Below are 15,232 nucleotides of genomic sequence, written 5' to 3'. Positions count from 1 at the left end.
AGCAGCAAAGAGTCCTGTGGTACCTTATAGACTAACAGACGTATTGGAGCATGAGCTTTCGTGGGTGAATACCCACTTCGTCGGATGTATGGAGCAGCAAATGGCAGGACATGGAAGCAGCATGCCTACGCGAGGTGAGAAAGGAAACAAGGAGTCAAAGGGGATACCCAGGTTGTGGATCTGAGCAACGATGATGATCAAGACTGGGGTGGAGGGGAGGAAGGATAAAGGCAGCTTTGGAAAGAGATCACCAGTCAGGGATGCTGGAATTGTTAGAGATAGGCAGACACAGGGCAGGAGCGAGGGGGCAGGGCAGGAGTGGAGAGAGACATCATTCCGGCAAAGATCACTGATCAGATCTCACAAGGAGAGGCTGTAAAGTGAGGCAGGGGCAAGGCACAGTCCTGAGGCACCTCACCAGAGTGGGAAGGGGGAGAAGCACCCACGAGAAGAGACTCTGATCAGAGAGGTCGGAGAACCAAGACAGCCACAACAAACACCAAGCGAGGACAAGACGTCAAGACGGGGGGTATGACTGATGCAGCCAAAAGCGGCAGTTTAGGAGGCTGGACCAGAGCCTGAGGACCCCCCTGGCCAGGAAGAGGCCATTAGAAACCTCTGACAGCAATTGCAGTGGGACACGGAGAGCCAGAGGACCCATGATGCAAGACAGGAACTGGAGGTGCTGCCTGTGCATGCTGCATTCAGTAGGTTCATATGTGAAGGGTACAGAGGGGATGATGTGATAGTAAGAGGCAGCTGGAGTCAAGAAATGACTTTCTAAAAGCACATCTACACTTACAGAGGCATGTAGAGTACGGACACTGAACTCCCAGCAAGAAGGGCTACAAATAGCAGTTTAGAAGGTGAGACATGGCTTAAGCAAGCAGAATGCCATACGCGTTTGAACTTCAGTGTATCTACCTACATGCCCAAGCAGTGTCTCCCACCTCTACGCTGCTATTTTTCAGGATACTGCCCTCCTGCCAGAGACTTTTCCTTCCGTGGGAAAAGACACCAGCAGCTCTCTGTTGCTGGAGCCTTTCATTGTGACACGTAGATACACAAGTAGTGCCTGTATTCTACATGCTCCCGTATGTGCAGGCACAGCTCAAGGGTGCGGGGACCACAGCATATGTGTACTATGAAAGGCAGCAGTAAAAGGGGAGAAGTTGAAGAGAAGAAGTGAAAGGAGATCAAGAGGGTGTGAGGTCACTGGGACAGGCGAAGGTGGAGAGTAGGTGTGTTGAAACCTGCCTAAGCGGGAAGGGAAGAGAGGGTCACATTTGCATGGTATGTCACATGTCCTTCCGAGTTCTCCAGACATCCATAGAACTTTCTAGAGGGTGGGGGAGAAAGTAAGGGATACAAAGTCAGCATTTCCAGCACAAAACACTTCAAATTATCTCTATGCATATAAAAAAACAACAAAAAACACACCATTTTTGTCTCATCACAGGTCTCCTTTACTCTAATACTGGCTCTGCCTGGGCTGCCCCTACACTAAAATTCTTCTTCAATTCTCCTCCGTTGTTGCAGCTCCAGTGTAGAGAAGACACGGGTGTTTTTATTACTGTGTTGTCTCAGTGCAGGTCTAGATGAGGGAGTAAAATTATCAAAGGCACCTACGCTGAATGAACTCACACAGGAAAATGATAAAAGACAAAACACCCCAGCAGCTGTGGGTGACCACTTTTCATCTGACCCTATCAGTCCGCATCCTTGAACGAAACCTGCACACTTTCCAAAGACAAGCCTGGGAGCTTAAATTCATAACTCCACTAAACACTGAAAATTATTATTATAACAATCTGTAACCCACTAACCCCGCTTTTTCTCCTATGACTGCAGATGTATTAATGGGCTACTTCACCTTCAATGATTCCTTAGAATATGCACTAACCACTAATGCTAAACAATCTGTTCCATCTTGTATTTAGAGGAGAAGCTCAGAGTACCTTTCCCAGGCCTGAAGAAGCTGTGTGGAGCTCAAAAGCTCATCTCTCTCACCAACAGAAGTTGGTCCAATAACAGATATTACCTCACCCACCTTCTCTCTCAAAAGCGTCATTTAGGTTCTTCTAACAATTTTCTTCTGTGGTCTAGATGGTAATAATGCTCTGTCTACATAAGGATTCTGGCTAGTGCAGCCGCAATGGTGGGACATTAATGAAAATACCACCGTAGACAAGTCCCGTCACCAGGACCGTCAAGCCAACATCTTCCAACTGTGCAAAAATTCAATCAGCTTTTTCTAAAGAGAGCCCAGACAAGCTTATTCCGCACACAGCCCTGAGGCTAAGGCCATGTCTACACTAGACAGCTTACAGCAGCAGAGCTGTACCGCTGTAAGATCTCCTGTGTAGCCTATCTATGCTGATAGGAGAGAGTTCTCCCGTGGACATAATTAAACCACCTCCAACAAGCAGCAGTAGCCATGTCTTTGGGAGATGCTCTCCCGCAGACATAGCACTGTCCACACTGGCAAAGTTATACTGACAAAAGTGCCAATGTAGACAGAGTCCTAAAGCAAGAAAGTTCGGTAAAGTGACCACCAGCAGCAAGAAAAGGAAAACCCTCGGCCTGCTGTGTTAGTGGGAGACAAAATCCTCTCCTGCTCAAAGTCACTGCTTGTTTTGTTTTCAAAGTACAACTCTGAAACTTGCAGCCCGTGTGTCCAACTCTGCAGCATTTGCATGTGGTTTTGGAATTTATACCCCAGCCAGCTGGCCTTTCTGGCTCTAATTTAGATGTTTCCTTTAAAGACATTAAGATTTCTATGTACTGAAAACTACTTGTTCATTCAGTGCATTGCAATGAAAGGGAGGGAGGAACTATCTTTTTTCTTGTTTTGTTTTTTTAATTAAGGAAATGGGTTTCCCGCTTCTCTGATGAGTTCTCCGCCCCACCACCACCTTCCATCTCATCTCCATTTGCCCTGAAACGTGGCACTCAGCTGGGGGCCTGGGAGGGACACGATTCTATCAGACACACATGGTTTAGGCTGACCGCAGAAGCACGCCCGCCCCTGAGGTGCCAGGCTGGCCAGACTCCATGTATGGAGCAAGCCTGAAGGGCTGAGTTGTTCAGCAGGAATCCTCAGCCCCCTCCCTATCCCGTCTCCTCCCCTGAAAGAGGAGAGGAAAGAGAGGAGAAAGCTGGGAACAGGGGTGGGGGTGGGGGGGAAGCTCCACATTCCTGACATTTCTGTGCAAAGCACTGGGGCTGCAAGGAGCCTGCTCTCCCTGCTAGGGACAGGGAGGAAGAGCCCTGATGCCAGGCTTGGGAGAGGTGAAGCGTCTGCTCCTCTCCCATTACCAGGGGTTCCATTGTTATCATACGTAGTGGGGAGGGGCAGATAAATAACTCCCCCTCCCACAAGAGGAGTGGACACTCGTGTCTAAGGTTTCATTGGGTTCCCTCAGGTGGGGACTGGCTGGAGGGAGGCAGGAGAGCACCTCAGGCTTCTGGGATGTCTCTGGAAACAGGGAGAACAAGGCTCCTGATGAGCTCAGGGGTTGGTGGAGGGGAAGATTCCCCAATCATGGGGAAAGGGGCACTGGGGACCATGTGGCCTGGGAGGGGGCAGTGCTCTCCTCCATCAGGACATTTCTCTAAGGTCAGGATCATGACTCCCTCCAGGAAACGGGCAATGCTGGGGAAGGTGGGAACAAAATGAGGTGGTGGAAAATGGTAGGCCAGCTGCCCCCACTGACACCTAACCCCCAGTACCTCAATAGTAGGGTTGTCATCTGGCCAGATTCTCCCAGAATTGTCCCTCTTTGAGATAACTATCATAGGTGTCGGTCAGGGTGCTTCAAAAACTGGCCAGCTGGCGGTGTATAACGCGCTCAGGATCATCCCGAATGTCCCAGTTTTTTGTACCTCAGAGATGGCATCCCTAGCTTATGAGCAAAGGAAAAGGATGGCTGCATCACCATTAACTCCTCCTCCCAGAGAAAGGGAAGGGGCAGACATCCTCCACCAACACTGCCTCTCACCCTCTACAGGCAAAGCCATTTTTCTTCTATAAATGAACCCTATTTATAGAAATGTTTCCACTTCTTTAAAAAATCCTCTGTTTGATCTGAATTTACATATTCCCCTGCAGAGTTTGCACCCCAAACATTGCAACCAGGTGCTGGCACACAAGAATCCAGAGAGAGAAAGGGGTTGGTTATAAACAAACACAGAAGTAACGACAGCTGCGGGAAACTCAGAGCAAGCTACACAAATGGTGAAAAGTGGGCTGGATTTTTAAACTTCTTTTGATTTTGGTAATCAAAGATATCAGCGGTAACCTAGATAACGGATTAAAAAAAAAAAAAAAAGATTTAAAATCTGGTAGTGCCCCTTTGACAGAGCCCAGCAATTCATCCGCACTATACTGAGGACAGGAGGCAAAGAACTGCATGGAGGGGGAAATCTAGGTAAATGTAACACCGCAAATCAGAATTTAGGAAGGACACCAAGATCAACAGCAGATCCTGGCAGGAAGCACCACAGGTCTTAAAAATCCAAGAGCAGTCACTCTCTGAGTTATGTGCCTCACCTAAAATCCAACACTGCATCTCATGGCCACAGTGCACCTGAAAGATGGGGAAATCCAGCAGCACAGGGGCATTTGAATCAGGCTGAGCATTAGTCTTCCATTTGAATCGCCATCACCATTCCCAGCAGCACGGACTCGCTGCTTGGAGGTCTCCCAGACAAGGGATGTCCTCACCTAGCCTGCCCTGCATAGCTAGAGAGCTGTCAGGATCACAGCATCAGGTGGCCTAGCTGTGGGCACACACTGCCACCTCCCCTGCTCATCACAGCCTGACAGGACACTGCAGGGTTTCCCACCAAACCTCAAAAGGTTGTGGCCCCATCACAACACGTCCCCCCACAGCCCCTGCCTTAAAGCCACTCCACTTCAACTCCAGCCACATCCAACTGAGCAGTCTGGGCAGAACTTCCCCTCACTCATCAGCTCCCTCCACTTCTGGGGCACAAACCAATGTCATTGGACAGCTCATCCCCAAACCCTGGGGAAAACACTGGCCAGAGCCAGCTGTCCCCCTCCCCGGAGCTCTAGCTCAGGGACAGCCTCACCCCAAGTGTCTTTTCCTCCACCCCCCAATGGAGAAGTGCAAGGCTGTCATCACGCTGCTTGCTCCAGGCCCAAACACAGAGACTGAACAATGCCACCCTGCCAATCTCTTGACACAGCGGGTATTATCCCACTCCATGGACAGGGGTCCCACAAGCACTGCCATCCCCTGGCAGTAGCTAGTCAGTGTACCCCTACGCTCACCTACACTCAACCAGACTCAAGGAGGGCAGCAGCTAGAGGCCAGGGGGAAATCTTGTTCCTGGCGGGCACTGATTCAGGTCTAAGAGGAGCTGGGAGGGAAGTGGAGATCGCAAACTGGAGGGGAAGGAGGAGGCACTGGGGACAGGGAAGGATGTACTGAGGAGACTGGAAGTTGCAGGGGTCCAAGCTGTGGGTGTGGACAGAGTGCAGAAGCAGCTGGGGCTATGGAAGAGGGGAAATGAAGTTACTTGGGAGTCGATGGCTGTGTATGGGGGTGGGAGAGGACACGAAAAGTGGGAAGGATCCCTGGCGAATGAACGGGGAAGGAAGTGCAGTGTAGGGGAGGGAAACTAACCCACAACAGGGCACGGAAAAGGAGGATGGTGGGGCCTGAGGGACTTAGTGCACGGCGCTCCCCACGATGGGCGCAAAGGAGGTAGTGCCGAAAGGCAGAATCACTGGGATTCCCTCCTCAGGCAGGATGCGGTGGGGTCGTCTTCTCCCGCACATACTGAAGGGGTGCATTGCAAAGGTGCACTCTCCAGGGGAGCACCAGGGGAGGTGGGAATTTGCTTCCACTGACAAAGAAAGGATCTGCTGGAAACCCTTCTATTAACGGAGCCCTCCAATAGGGATGTGGGGTAGCAGGATCCCCTGGGTAGGAGTTACATTGGGATCCACCCCCAGAGGGGTGCAGTGCATTGGGGTCCCAGGGAGGACACCCTAGGTGGAGGGACTGCCTTGGGGTCCCTTGGAGAGACACAGGGAACACTCCCAGGAAGAGGTGCAGTGTCCCATCACTGAGGGCTGCAGAGGGGTCCCCCAAGGAAGTGAAATAGGGTCCCGTGGGGTGCAGCAGGCAGTATCCCGCGAGGGCCTGCGGTGTATCTGCAGGACGGGGTGCAGCAGGGTCCCAGGGTGGTGAGGGCAGCACCCGAGGGTGCACAGGGCGAAGTCCTGGGGAAGGGTCCCACGGAGAGGTGCAGGGGGTGCCCGGGGGGGGCAGGGCCCCCGCTCTCACCTCGAACATGAGCGCGATGAGCACGCAGAGCACCAGGCAGAAGCCGATGTCCGCGTGGTTGTGGATCAGGAACTCCTGGCTGAAGAGCGGGTAGCTCTTGGCCCGCCGGCGGAAGGCCATGGCCGGAGCGGAGCGAGCAGCCCGCCGCTGCCTCCGCCCAGCGCCGCAAACTTCTCCCGGCCCGGGGCCCGGACAACTTCGGCAGCTGCTCGGGACCCGCGCCTGCCCGACCGCCCCGCCCCGCCCGCCGCTTAACCCGTCCCTGCCCGTGGGGCTGGCTGGCCGCCGGCCGGGCTCGGCTCCTTACCGCCCCGCCCGGCTCGCTGTCCCCCGGCTACTCCCCCGGCTTTCAACCCACCCCGTCTTCACTCCTGCCTCCCACTGTTCAACCCTTCACCCACCTAGTGGGTCAGTCTCACTATCTCCGCTTGTCAGACGGGGAAACTGAGGCACGGAGTGGGACAGTGATTTACCCAAGATCGCCCAGCAGGCTAAGAGCAGAACTGGGAACAGACGCAAGGTCGCCAGAGTTGCAGCCTAGGCGATGCTGCCTCCCAAACCCACTTTATTCCACCTCCAGAGGTGCTAGAAACATACAGCCTTTACCCGCTGAGCATTATTCATATGAGCAGCCTGACTAAAGCCTATGAGTGAGGATTGGGCCCCTCTGACTTTACCTTCAGAGGCATTAAACCCACACAGGTCCCAGCGACTTCCTGTTCACATCCCTATTATCTTGCCCTAGGCTTCTCCCCTTTTAACATCCAACCAAACACCTACTGAAGAATAATGCAGCACATTCTGAACACCTTTCAGGGGCCAGGATTCAAGGTGCTTCACAAGTTATACACACAGAGCAGCACTGGAATGCAGCTGCTTCTGGGGTAGAGAGCAGCAGCCAGGCCGAAAGAGGGTAATATGAAGTACAAGAATAATCTGGCCAAAGTCTCCAGGGCAGAGCTGTCTGGACTCATTAATATCGATTCTTATTTATTTATGGCAGCACTCCAAAGTAGGAGGTGCTTTCCAAACACTGGGGTAGGGGTGGGCTCTGTCTAAAGAGCGGACAGTCTAAGGACAGACCAACGAGCAGACAAAGGTACGGGGAGAGGGATCAACAATAGGCGATTTACGTACAAGTCAACCCAGTTCACTATAGCCTGCAAGGCAAAAGTGGGTCATTAAGAGGGACTTAAATGTGGACCAAGCAGGGTCTTGCAGATGAGTTTGGGGTCATGCCATGCAGGGGAGGGGTGAGGTGAGTGCAAATAGCTTAGAAAAACTGGAAATAGACACTTTGTTTTTAAGATGTCATCTCAAAGACCTACACAGTAAACACACCAGGCCAGCTCCTCAGCTGGTGTAAGTCAGTGTAGCTCCTTTGGCTTCAACAGAACAATGCTGATTGACACCAGCTAAGGATCTGGCCCATTCTACCCTGGGATGAAGGACTGACTCCAGCTGGTTTGACCGAGCTGCGCGGTTTCAAGCTGGACATTTAGAGCATTGAGTGCCCCCTCCATCACAAACGGCACAGGTAACAGATTCCTGGCCTTATGCTCTACTGAAGCAGACATCCCTATTAGGTCCTGATGAACTGATGCCACTGACTGTGCTTTCCTCTCCATAATACCCCTACAGTGTTGTTTAGACTGAGCACTGGATGTGGCTTAGAATAAGCAACTGGGAAACTCAAAGGTTCTTTCACTAAGGCCTGGTCTATACCTAAAACTTACGTCAATCTAGCTACAACTCTCAGGGCTGTGAAAAATATCATGTCCTACCCAGCGTAGTTAGGTTGATCTGGCCCCTTCTGTAGACTCAACTAGGTTGATGGAAGAATTGCAGTCCCCACTGTGCTCAGTACTATGCAAACACCTAAGGAAATGCAGTTCTCTTGCTAAAAAGATATTGACTAATTGAATATTGCTCGGAAAAATGAGGATGGGGCTGGAGGGACCAATGAAGGAGGAAAGATTAAAAGACACAATAGCTTGTCTAAGTGGCTGCTAAAGGAGGGGCTTGAGAACAGTCTAATCTGAAGAATGCCACCACCAAAGGTGGGGAGGAACTGCTGGGTCAGTACCTAAGGGTTGTAATGGGGGTGAAATTAACAAAGTGGGGCATTTAGTCTGGGTATCAGGAAAACATGTACAAAACCTGAAGCTGGGGAAACAAGAAGGAATACTTTTTCATGCAACAACACAATTAACCTGTGGAACTCATAGCCATGGGATGTTGTGATAGCCAAAAGTATAAATGGGTTCAAAGAACTAGGTAAGTTCATGGAGGACAGGTCCATCAATGGCTATGAGACAAGATAATCAGGGATGTAACCCCATGCTTGGGGTGACCCTCAACCTCTGACTACCAGAAGATGGGAGGGGAAGGCAAGGGGTGGATCTTTCCAATATTACTCTGTTTGATACACTACCCTCTGAAGCACCTGGCACTGGCAGTGACGGGATACTGGGCTAGATGGACCATTAGTGTGACCCAGTAATGCAGCGCTTATGTTCTTCTCTCGTCCATTTGAGCCACCACATCACTTCATTGTTAGTGTCACAGGAAGAGGATCCACAGGGAAGCTAGAGGCACCGAGGTGCAGGAACTGATTTTCTAATCAGACACCGGGGCAGAACAAGATTGACTCCACCTAAATCCATGGAGTTATGCTGGAATACGGCAGAGAAGGATCAAGACCCAGGGTCATGATCCTCAATGGAGCTGAGATGCCTCAATGTGGGCTTGTTTCACAGGATCAGGTCTACGTTCAGGGGCAGTTGCTGGTAGTGTTTTGCTTTCAGTCTGTGGCTGGGAACTGGAGTGGGCGGAAAGAGCTCACAGGGGAGTCAGCTGGCGAATCAGCTGCACTGTGTTAGAGTCAGCATTCCTGGGCTATGGAGTGTCAGCCAGACCCTATATGGAGCTGGGCAGAGTTTGCTTTTTAAAAGAAAAGCCGTTCCAGTTGGTTTTCTTTCCAACGGCCAAAAACATTAGGCCTTTTTAAAAAAAAGTGGAATGAAACTACCGCCAACAGATCTGGGGGCTCAGTTATGCTCTCACTGTTACAGGGCCTGGGAAAGTATAGGAGGGGGCAAATAAGTATGAATCATAGACTCGGGGATAGTCAGAAATGCAAGACAATCCAGGTCTGTCTTTTGGACACGTATCCTCCTAGGGGAGGAGGGGAAGCTGCTTAGAATGAACTTTGACATGTGGACACTCCGTTCTAACTAGAAGTGGGCCCAGGTCAAAACCTTAGCTCTGAACTTGCCCAGGCTTTGGGAGCGTTCAGAAACCCAGGAACGACAGAGCTAGCTGAAAAACACCAATTATTTTTCCTGGGAAATACTGAAAAAAATTGCAGCTTTTTTGTTTTCACTGAAATTCCTTTGAACATTTCTTGGTTGATAAAAATCAAACCCGTAATACGCACTGATTTTTGAAATCTGTTTTTCAAAAACCGAAAAAGCATTCACTTGCAAACCAGAAAAAATTCTGTGAAAAAAAATTATTTTTCATCAAAGCTACATGGTACAGAAAAACATCAACTAGCTCCTCACTCCCAATCCTTGTTTTTGGGGTGAAGGGCCCAAATCCATCCCTGGTTTACTGGTTAGACTGGTGTGGAATGAAAGTGCTGCATTGTTTAACTGAACTGGAATGTGCAAATCCTCTTTCCAGGAATCTGCAGCTTATAGTGAAGTTGTTTTTTTAAAAAACGACAGACCAGCTGTGGTTATGCTGGTTGGCACCAGCTGAGGAGCTGTCATTTATACAGCACTGTTGGCAGTGTGTAAGTTTTGAGTCTGAGCACTCCACTGTATAGTCTCCTTGTTGGAAACCCCAGCAGAAAGCTCAGTGATTGGATAAGTCTACACAGATGCACATCAACAGCGACATCCCTAGGCAAGAGTCTAGTACTTGGATTTACGAACGGTAGGAGCACCAGGAGTTTTTAAATGGCAAAAAATCCATAATAAACGGCAGTAAGGTGGGAGACATCCACTCCCTTAAGGGCACCTGGGGACATTCACACATGGAGGAGTTGGATCCTAACACTAGAATCCAGTGCGTACCTAGAGCTTCACCACAACTATGACACCAGTGCTGGGTTCCAAAGGTGAGGTTACAACACAGTCTGCAGGTGTGAGGTAGGCATATCATCCTCCATACACGTTACACATTGGCTACCACCTATCTTCCTCAGCTCGCATCTGTTCACAGGAGCTGGGTGGTAACATATACCAGTGCAAGCAATGTTGCAAGCTCTCATCCTCCTGTATCCCGAGCTATTCTCTAGAGAGCTCCGTTTGTCACAGATCTGCTCTGGGACTTTGAACGGCAGCTCCCTCTCATGGCCAAAGAGAAATCAGCATGAACAATCTCAGCCCCACCACCACTCAGTGGCCCAGGTGTTTCTGTGTGGATCAGAACCAGGGTAAAAGAGCTACAGGCCTTGGCTATGAACTCCCTGCCATTTCCTTACAGAACTGGATGCAAAGGAATGAGGAGGTGGCAGGTGCTATTATTATGAATAATAAAAGTCCGTAGCAGCAGTCACAAAAAGGAATTTAGGAGAATATTGAACTCCGTTTCAGAAGTGATGGGGACCTGCAACCCCCACTGAAGTTGGTAGGGCCACCCATGAAAATCAGACCCCTGATTTGTAGTGTGACAGCACCCCTTTAAATACACAGGGGTCAGAGTGGCTGGCCTGGTGATTTCGGGATCCAATGGACCCTTTGTTAGGCTGGAAGGCATGCTGCATTTAGACTTCCAGTGGGAGAAAATCAATGTTGAGACAAAATAGGAAGAGGATCAGCAGGGAGCTTATTTATTTGTCCAGTTTATAACATGTGCCCATTGCAATCTCTAGCTGCATGTACCAAAGAAATAACCCCTTCCAGATTAACAGGTTTCAAGTGACACAACAATTAATGCCAGGAACAGACAAAATATTTTGTGCTCAATTGATAATTCCAAACCCTTCTCTCCTCCAAATATGTTATATGCAGCTGAGAAATCTTCCAGTCAAATCTAGGTGTTTAGAATGAACTAAATATACATCAGGTCAAGACATAGGGCCTGCCTTTTTTGCTTTGTGTCGGTACAGCACCGAGTACAGGGATGGGCAACCTGTGGCTCCAGAGCCACATGTGACTCTTTCAAAGTTAACATGCGGCTATATAGACAAAAGACTATATTACACACACACACACACAGAGTATATGTTTTAAACAAACAATTTAATACTGGTACACAGTGATGATGACTGTGAAGCTTGGTTGAGGCGGAGGAGTCAGAAGGTGGGATATTTCCCTTACTGCTAAATGATGAACTAACACTTGGTTGAGCCCTCAAGGGTTAACTTTCTCATTTTGCAAGGCACCAGGAATGGAGAGAGTTATGCACATTTCCTTTAAGTACACTGCCTTGTTAATTAGATCAGCTTTCTGAGACCTCAGCTGCTACAAGCTCCCTCCCCTGCATCCTGATCTATGGAAGATGGGGTAAGTGGGGTGCAGGAGCAGGGGAAGGGGAGCAGCTCGAAGGCAGAGGACAGGAGTAGCACATGGCAGTGGGGCGAGGGACACAGCTGAACTGCAGGCAGCTGCTGCACAGGGAACTTAGGGGAGAGGGGAGATGACAGGGGGCTGCCGGTTCACCCTGGTTCCAAGCCCCCACCAGCAGGTAGTTTTCTGACAAGGGATGGTCCAGTGGTTAGAGCAGGATTCTAGTATTTGGGACATAAGCTTTCAAGTCCCTGCTCTGCCACTGACTTTGTGTGAGACCTTAGGCAAGTCACTTAGCTTCTGTGTCACAGTGCCCTACCTGTAACACGGAATACAGTGCTTTCCTAACGCCCAAGGCCGTTGTGTGGAAAAATACTTAGAGTGTAAGGCAGACATTAGGGTAAAGGGAGCTATATAAGTAGCTGAAATAGAGTGCACTGACTCATCTAGGAAAGCCAGGATATTCTAAGCTAAGGCAGAAACACTGGGTCACAGTCACCTCTGCTGGGATGAAATTGGTTCACATGCATTAACTCCCTCTGGGGCGTCTGGCAGTCGTTGCACAGAAAATCAATCAGTGGCTGCATTATTTAGAGACAGCAGAGTTAAGCTAGAATCCAGCTTACCTCCAGTTCTCCTTGCTTTTGTCTGGATGAGGACAGTTAACATTGCCACACAATATGCGTGTTGGCTTTTTGTTTGAAGGTCCAGCTGGGCCTGGAATACAGCAGACCTCTTACATGCATCTTGTCCCACTTTCACTAGATTACACATTTCAGCAGAGGGGATTTTACACACATTATGGATCCTCACTGTGAAGTAGATACGATAGCAATATCAACTGGAGTCTAGTAGGGCTAAGTGACTTTCCCGAGTTCCCACCCACATTCCTACCCCTTGCTGACCTCCAAGCTCCCTTCACAGTGGCTGCAGGCACCCACTTTGGCTTTGCCTGCAATGAGAGCAAAACACTTCCCCTCGACCCCCAGGGAGAAGTACCGGCCTCTGGCTATACTTAAGATACTCATCTGGCTCCCATCACTCTAGTAGTATCTGAGCACTTTAAACTCTAAGGTATTTATCTTCAACACTCCTGTGACGTAGGGCTTTACTGTTATCTCCATTTACAGATGGAGAACTGAGGCACTGAGAGACTAAGTGAGTTCCCTAAGACCACAAGAAAAGTCTGTGGCAGGGAAGGGAATTGAACCCAACTCTCAAGCCCTAGACAAGTGCTCTAACCATTGGGCTGATTCTCCATGCTTCCCTAGGCTGCAGCCACACCCATTTCCATCACCCCTCCATTTCATGCTTGTTGGGCAGCGGGAAGTTGTGTGACGCAGGAGAGCTCCCTGCAAAACCTCCTTTCTCCTCATTGAGAGCGACTCTGGCCGAACTGTTCAACATGGTCACGCTCGCATTTCCCTTGCTGGGGCAACATGTCAGCTTGAGAACGGCTGAATTTCTCAACCAAAAGAAGTTGTTTTGGTTGTTCTCAACCAAAACAAAACAAAACCAATCAGCACGTATCAAAAATAGACAAAAATAAAATGGAATCTAAAACCTGAGCTTGTCTCAATATTGTTTTCTGGTTTTTGAGCCTCCTCTAACCTGAAAAAAGACACATTGAATCAAGGCGGGGACCTTCATTGGCTACTCTAGGTGTGGGTACGTCTTCACTACCGGCCGTATCGGCGGGTAGCAATCGATCCCTGAACAAGCTCCTGTTGACTCCAGAACTCCACCAATGCAAACGGCGGTAGCGGAGTCGACAGGGGGAGCCGCGGACGTCGATTCTGCGCCATGAGGACGGTAGGTAACTCGTTCTAAGATACTTCGACTTCAGCTACACTATTCACGTAGCTGAAGTTGCATATCTTAGATCGATTTCCCTTTCTAGTGTAGACCAGCCCTGCGACTCTGTTGTGTTTAGGGACAAAGAACCTTTTTCTCCTTTTCTACAATGGAAATGGAACGATAGTGTATTTGCATCAGAGCTGCCATTAGTCGTTTGGTGTAAAGCTCTGCAGTGGCTTTGTTTCCCAAAGGTGAGACAGAGTAGCCCAAATTACATTTCTGGGTATATATTCTGTCTCTTGAGCACCCATCGGTTAGCCCAACACATCCAAAACTTCAGACAGGATTTGCTACTTTCCGTGGTTTTTAAAAACACCACTAATCAGTCAGAGATACTGTCAAATGTAAAAGCATAATAAAAGCTGAAGAATGGAGCCACTACGGTGCCTCCATAATATATAATATATCTGCTGATGTAGTTAGTGAAATCAGAACTGACTACAACTGTCTCTTTCCACACCGAGCACATCCAACATGCTATTTTATAGCCATAAAAAATATAAAATCCTGAGTTAGTTACACTGGAAACTAGCTTCAGTGTGACATTAGCACCCAAGCGTTAGTTAAATACATGAAAATCCATCTTGTGAAACCTGCCCAACTAGGCATGTCCAAGCTGTTAAAACTCAATCAAAATAGGGAAGGGAGCTTTTACTGATTGCTCGCCTGGTGAGTAAATCACGGCTCTCCCTCCTGGCAGCAGGCCATGTTAGCGGCACACCAGGACAATTCTGTCAGGTGTAGTCAATACAAGTGGGTTAGAGCTCAAAGACCAATGTGACTTCATTTCTTTTGTTAAACGAGGAGGGAAATGAATTTGCCTGTGCTTGAAATAAATGACTCTGAACATTATTGTTCTGGCTAAGCTAAGAAATGCCCAATTCCATCCCCACATGTTTTCTGTTCCTGCTTCAGCCGGGCTGGAGTCACTGCCTGGAACTGACAAACCATTCATTTTAACTGAATGCTCAGACACAGCAAGGACATTTTGCGAGGCCACTTATTCACCCTGTTCTCTGTGTCTGTGCTGGGTTCTGGCACACTACAGACTGTGAGCCAAGCCAGCCGCTCGCTGATCAGCCCTCTCAGCTCTAGTGCAGTGTGTCCCTTTAAGGGCATGCCTAGGTCCAGCTACCCCTGCTCCAAGGCTCAGCCCCTCAGTTTCCCCTGACGGATCACGTGATCAAGCGGGAAGTCAGCCCTGGTTGGAATTGGGGGCAGGCAAGCTCTGTGCTCAGTCTGGGAGACAGCAGGATTGAAGCAAGATCTGGAGTGGCAGCAAAGAGTCCTGTGGCACCTTATAGACTAACAGACGTATTGGAGCATGAGCTTTTCGTGGGCATGCATCTGACGAAGTGGGTATTTATCCACGAAAGCTCATGCTCCAGTACGTCTGTTAGTCTGTAAGGTGCCACAGGATTCTTTGCTGCTTTTACAGATCCAGACTAACACGGCTACCCCTCTGATACTTAAGATCTGGAGTGAGGCTGTCCCTAGGGAGCGAGGGAAGAGGCCTGGAGCTGGAGAAGTTGGGTG

At 49.4% G+C, this 15,232-nt stretch overlaps 1 protein-coding gene across 1 annotated transcript in view; it reads right to left on the bottom strand.

Annotated features, from left to right (window-relative positions):
• The window catches only part of TRAM2 (translocation associated membrane protein 2), a 59,008-nt gene extending 52,466 nt beyond the window's left edge, over window positions 1-6,542 (bottom strand). Inside the window, exon 1 of the mRNA XM_075063603.1 lies at window positions 6,321-6,542. Coding sequence (XP_074919704.1) covers window positions 6,321-6,440 — 120 coding nt within the window. The 5' untranslated portion in view covers window positions 6,441-6,542. The remainder of the gene's footprint in view (window positions 1-6,320) is intronic.
• Window positions 6,543-15,232: the final 8,690 nt, after the last annotated feature.

This window comes from Chelonoidis abingdonii, chromosome 3 (genome assembly GCF_003597395.2).
Source record: "Chelonoidis abingdonii isolate Lonesome George chromosome 3, CheloAbing_2.0, whole genome shotgun sequence".
Classification (NCBI taxonomy): Eukaryota; Metazoa; Chordata; order Testudines; family Testudinidae; genus Chelonoidis; species Chelonoidis abingdonii.
Note: the sequence above shows the minus strand (reverse complement) of the source record. Positions and strands in the feature narration are given on the sequence as shown.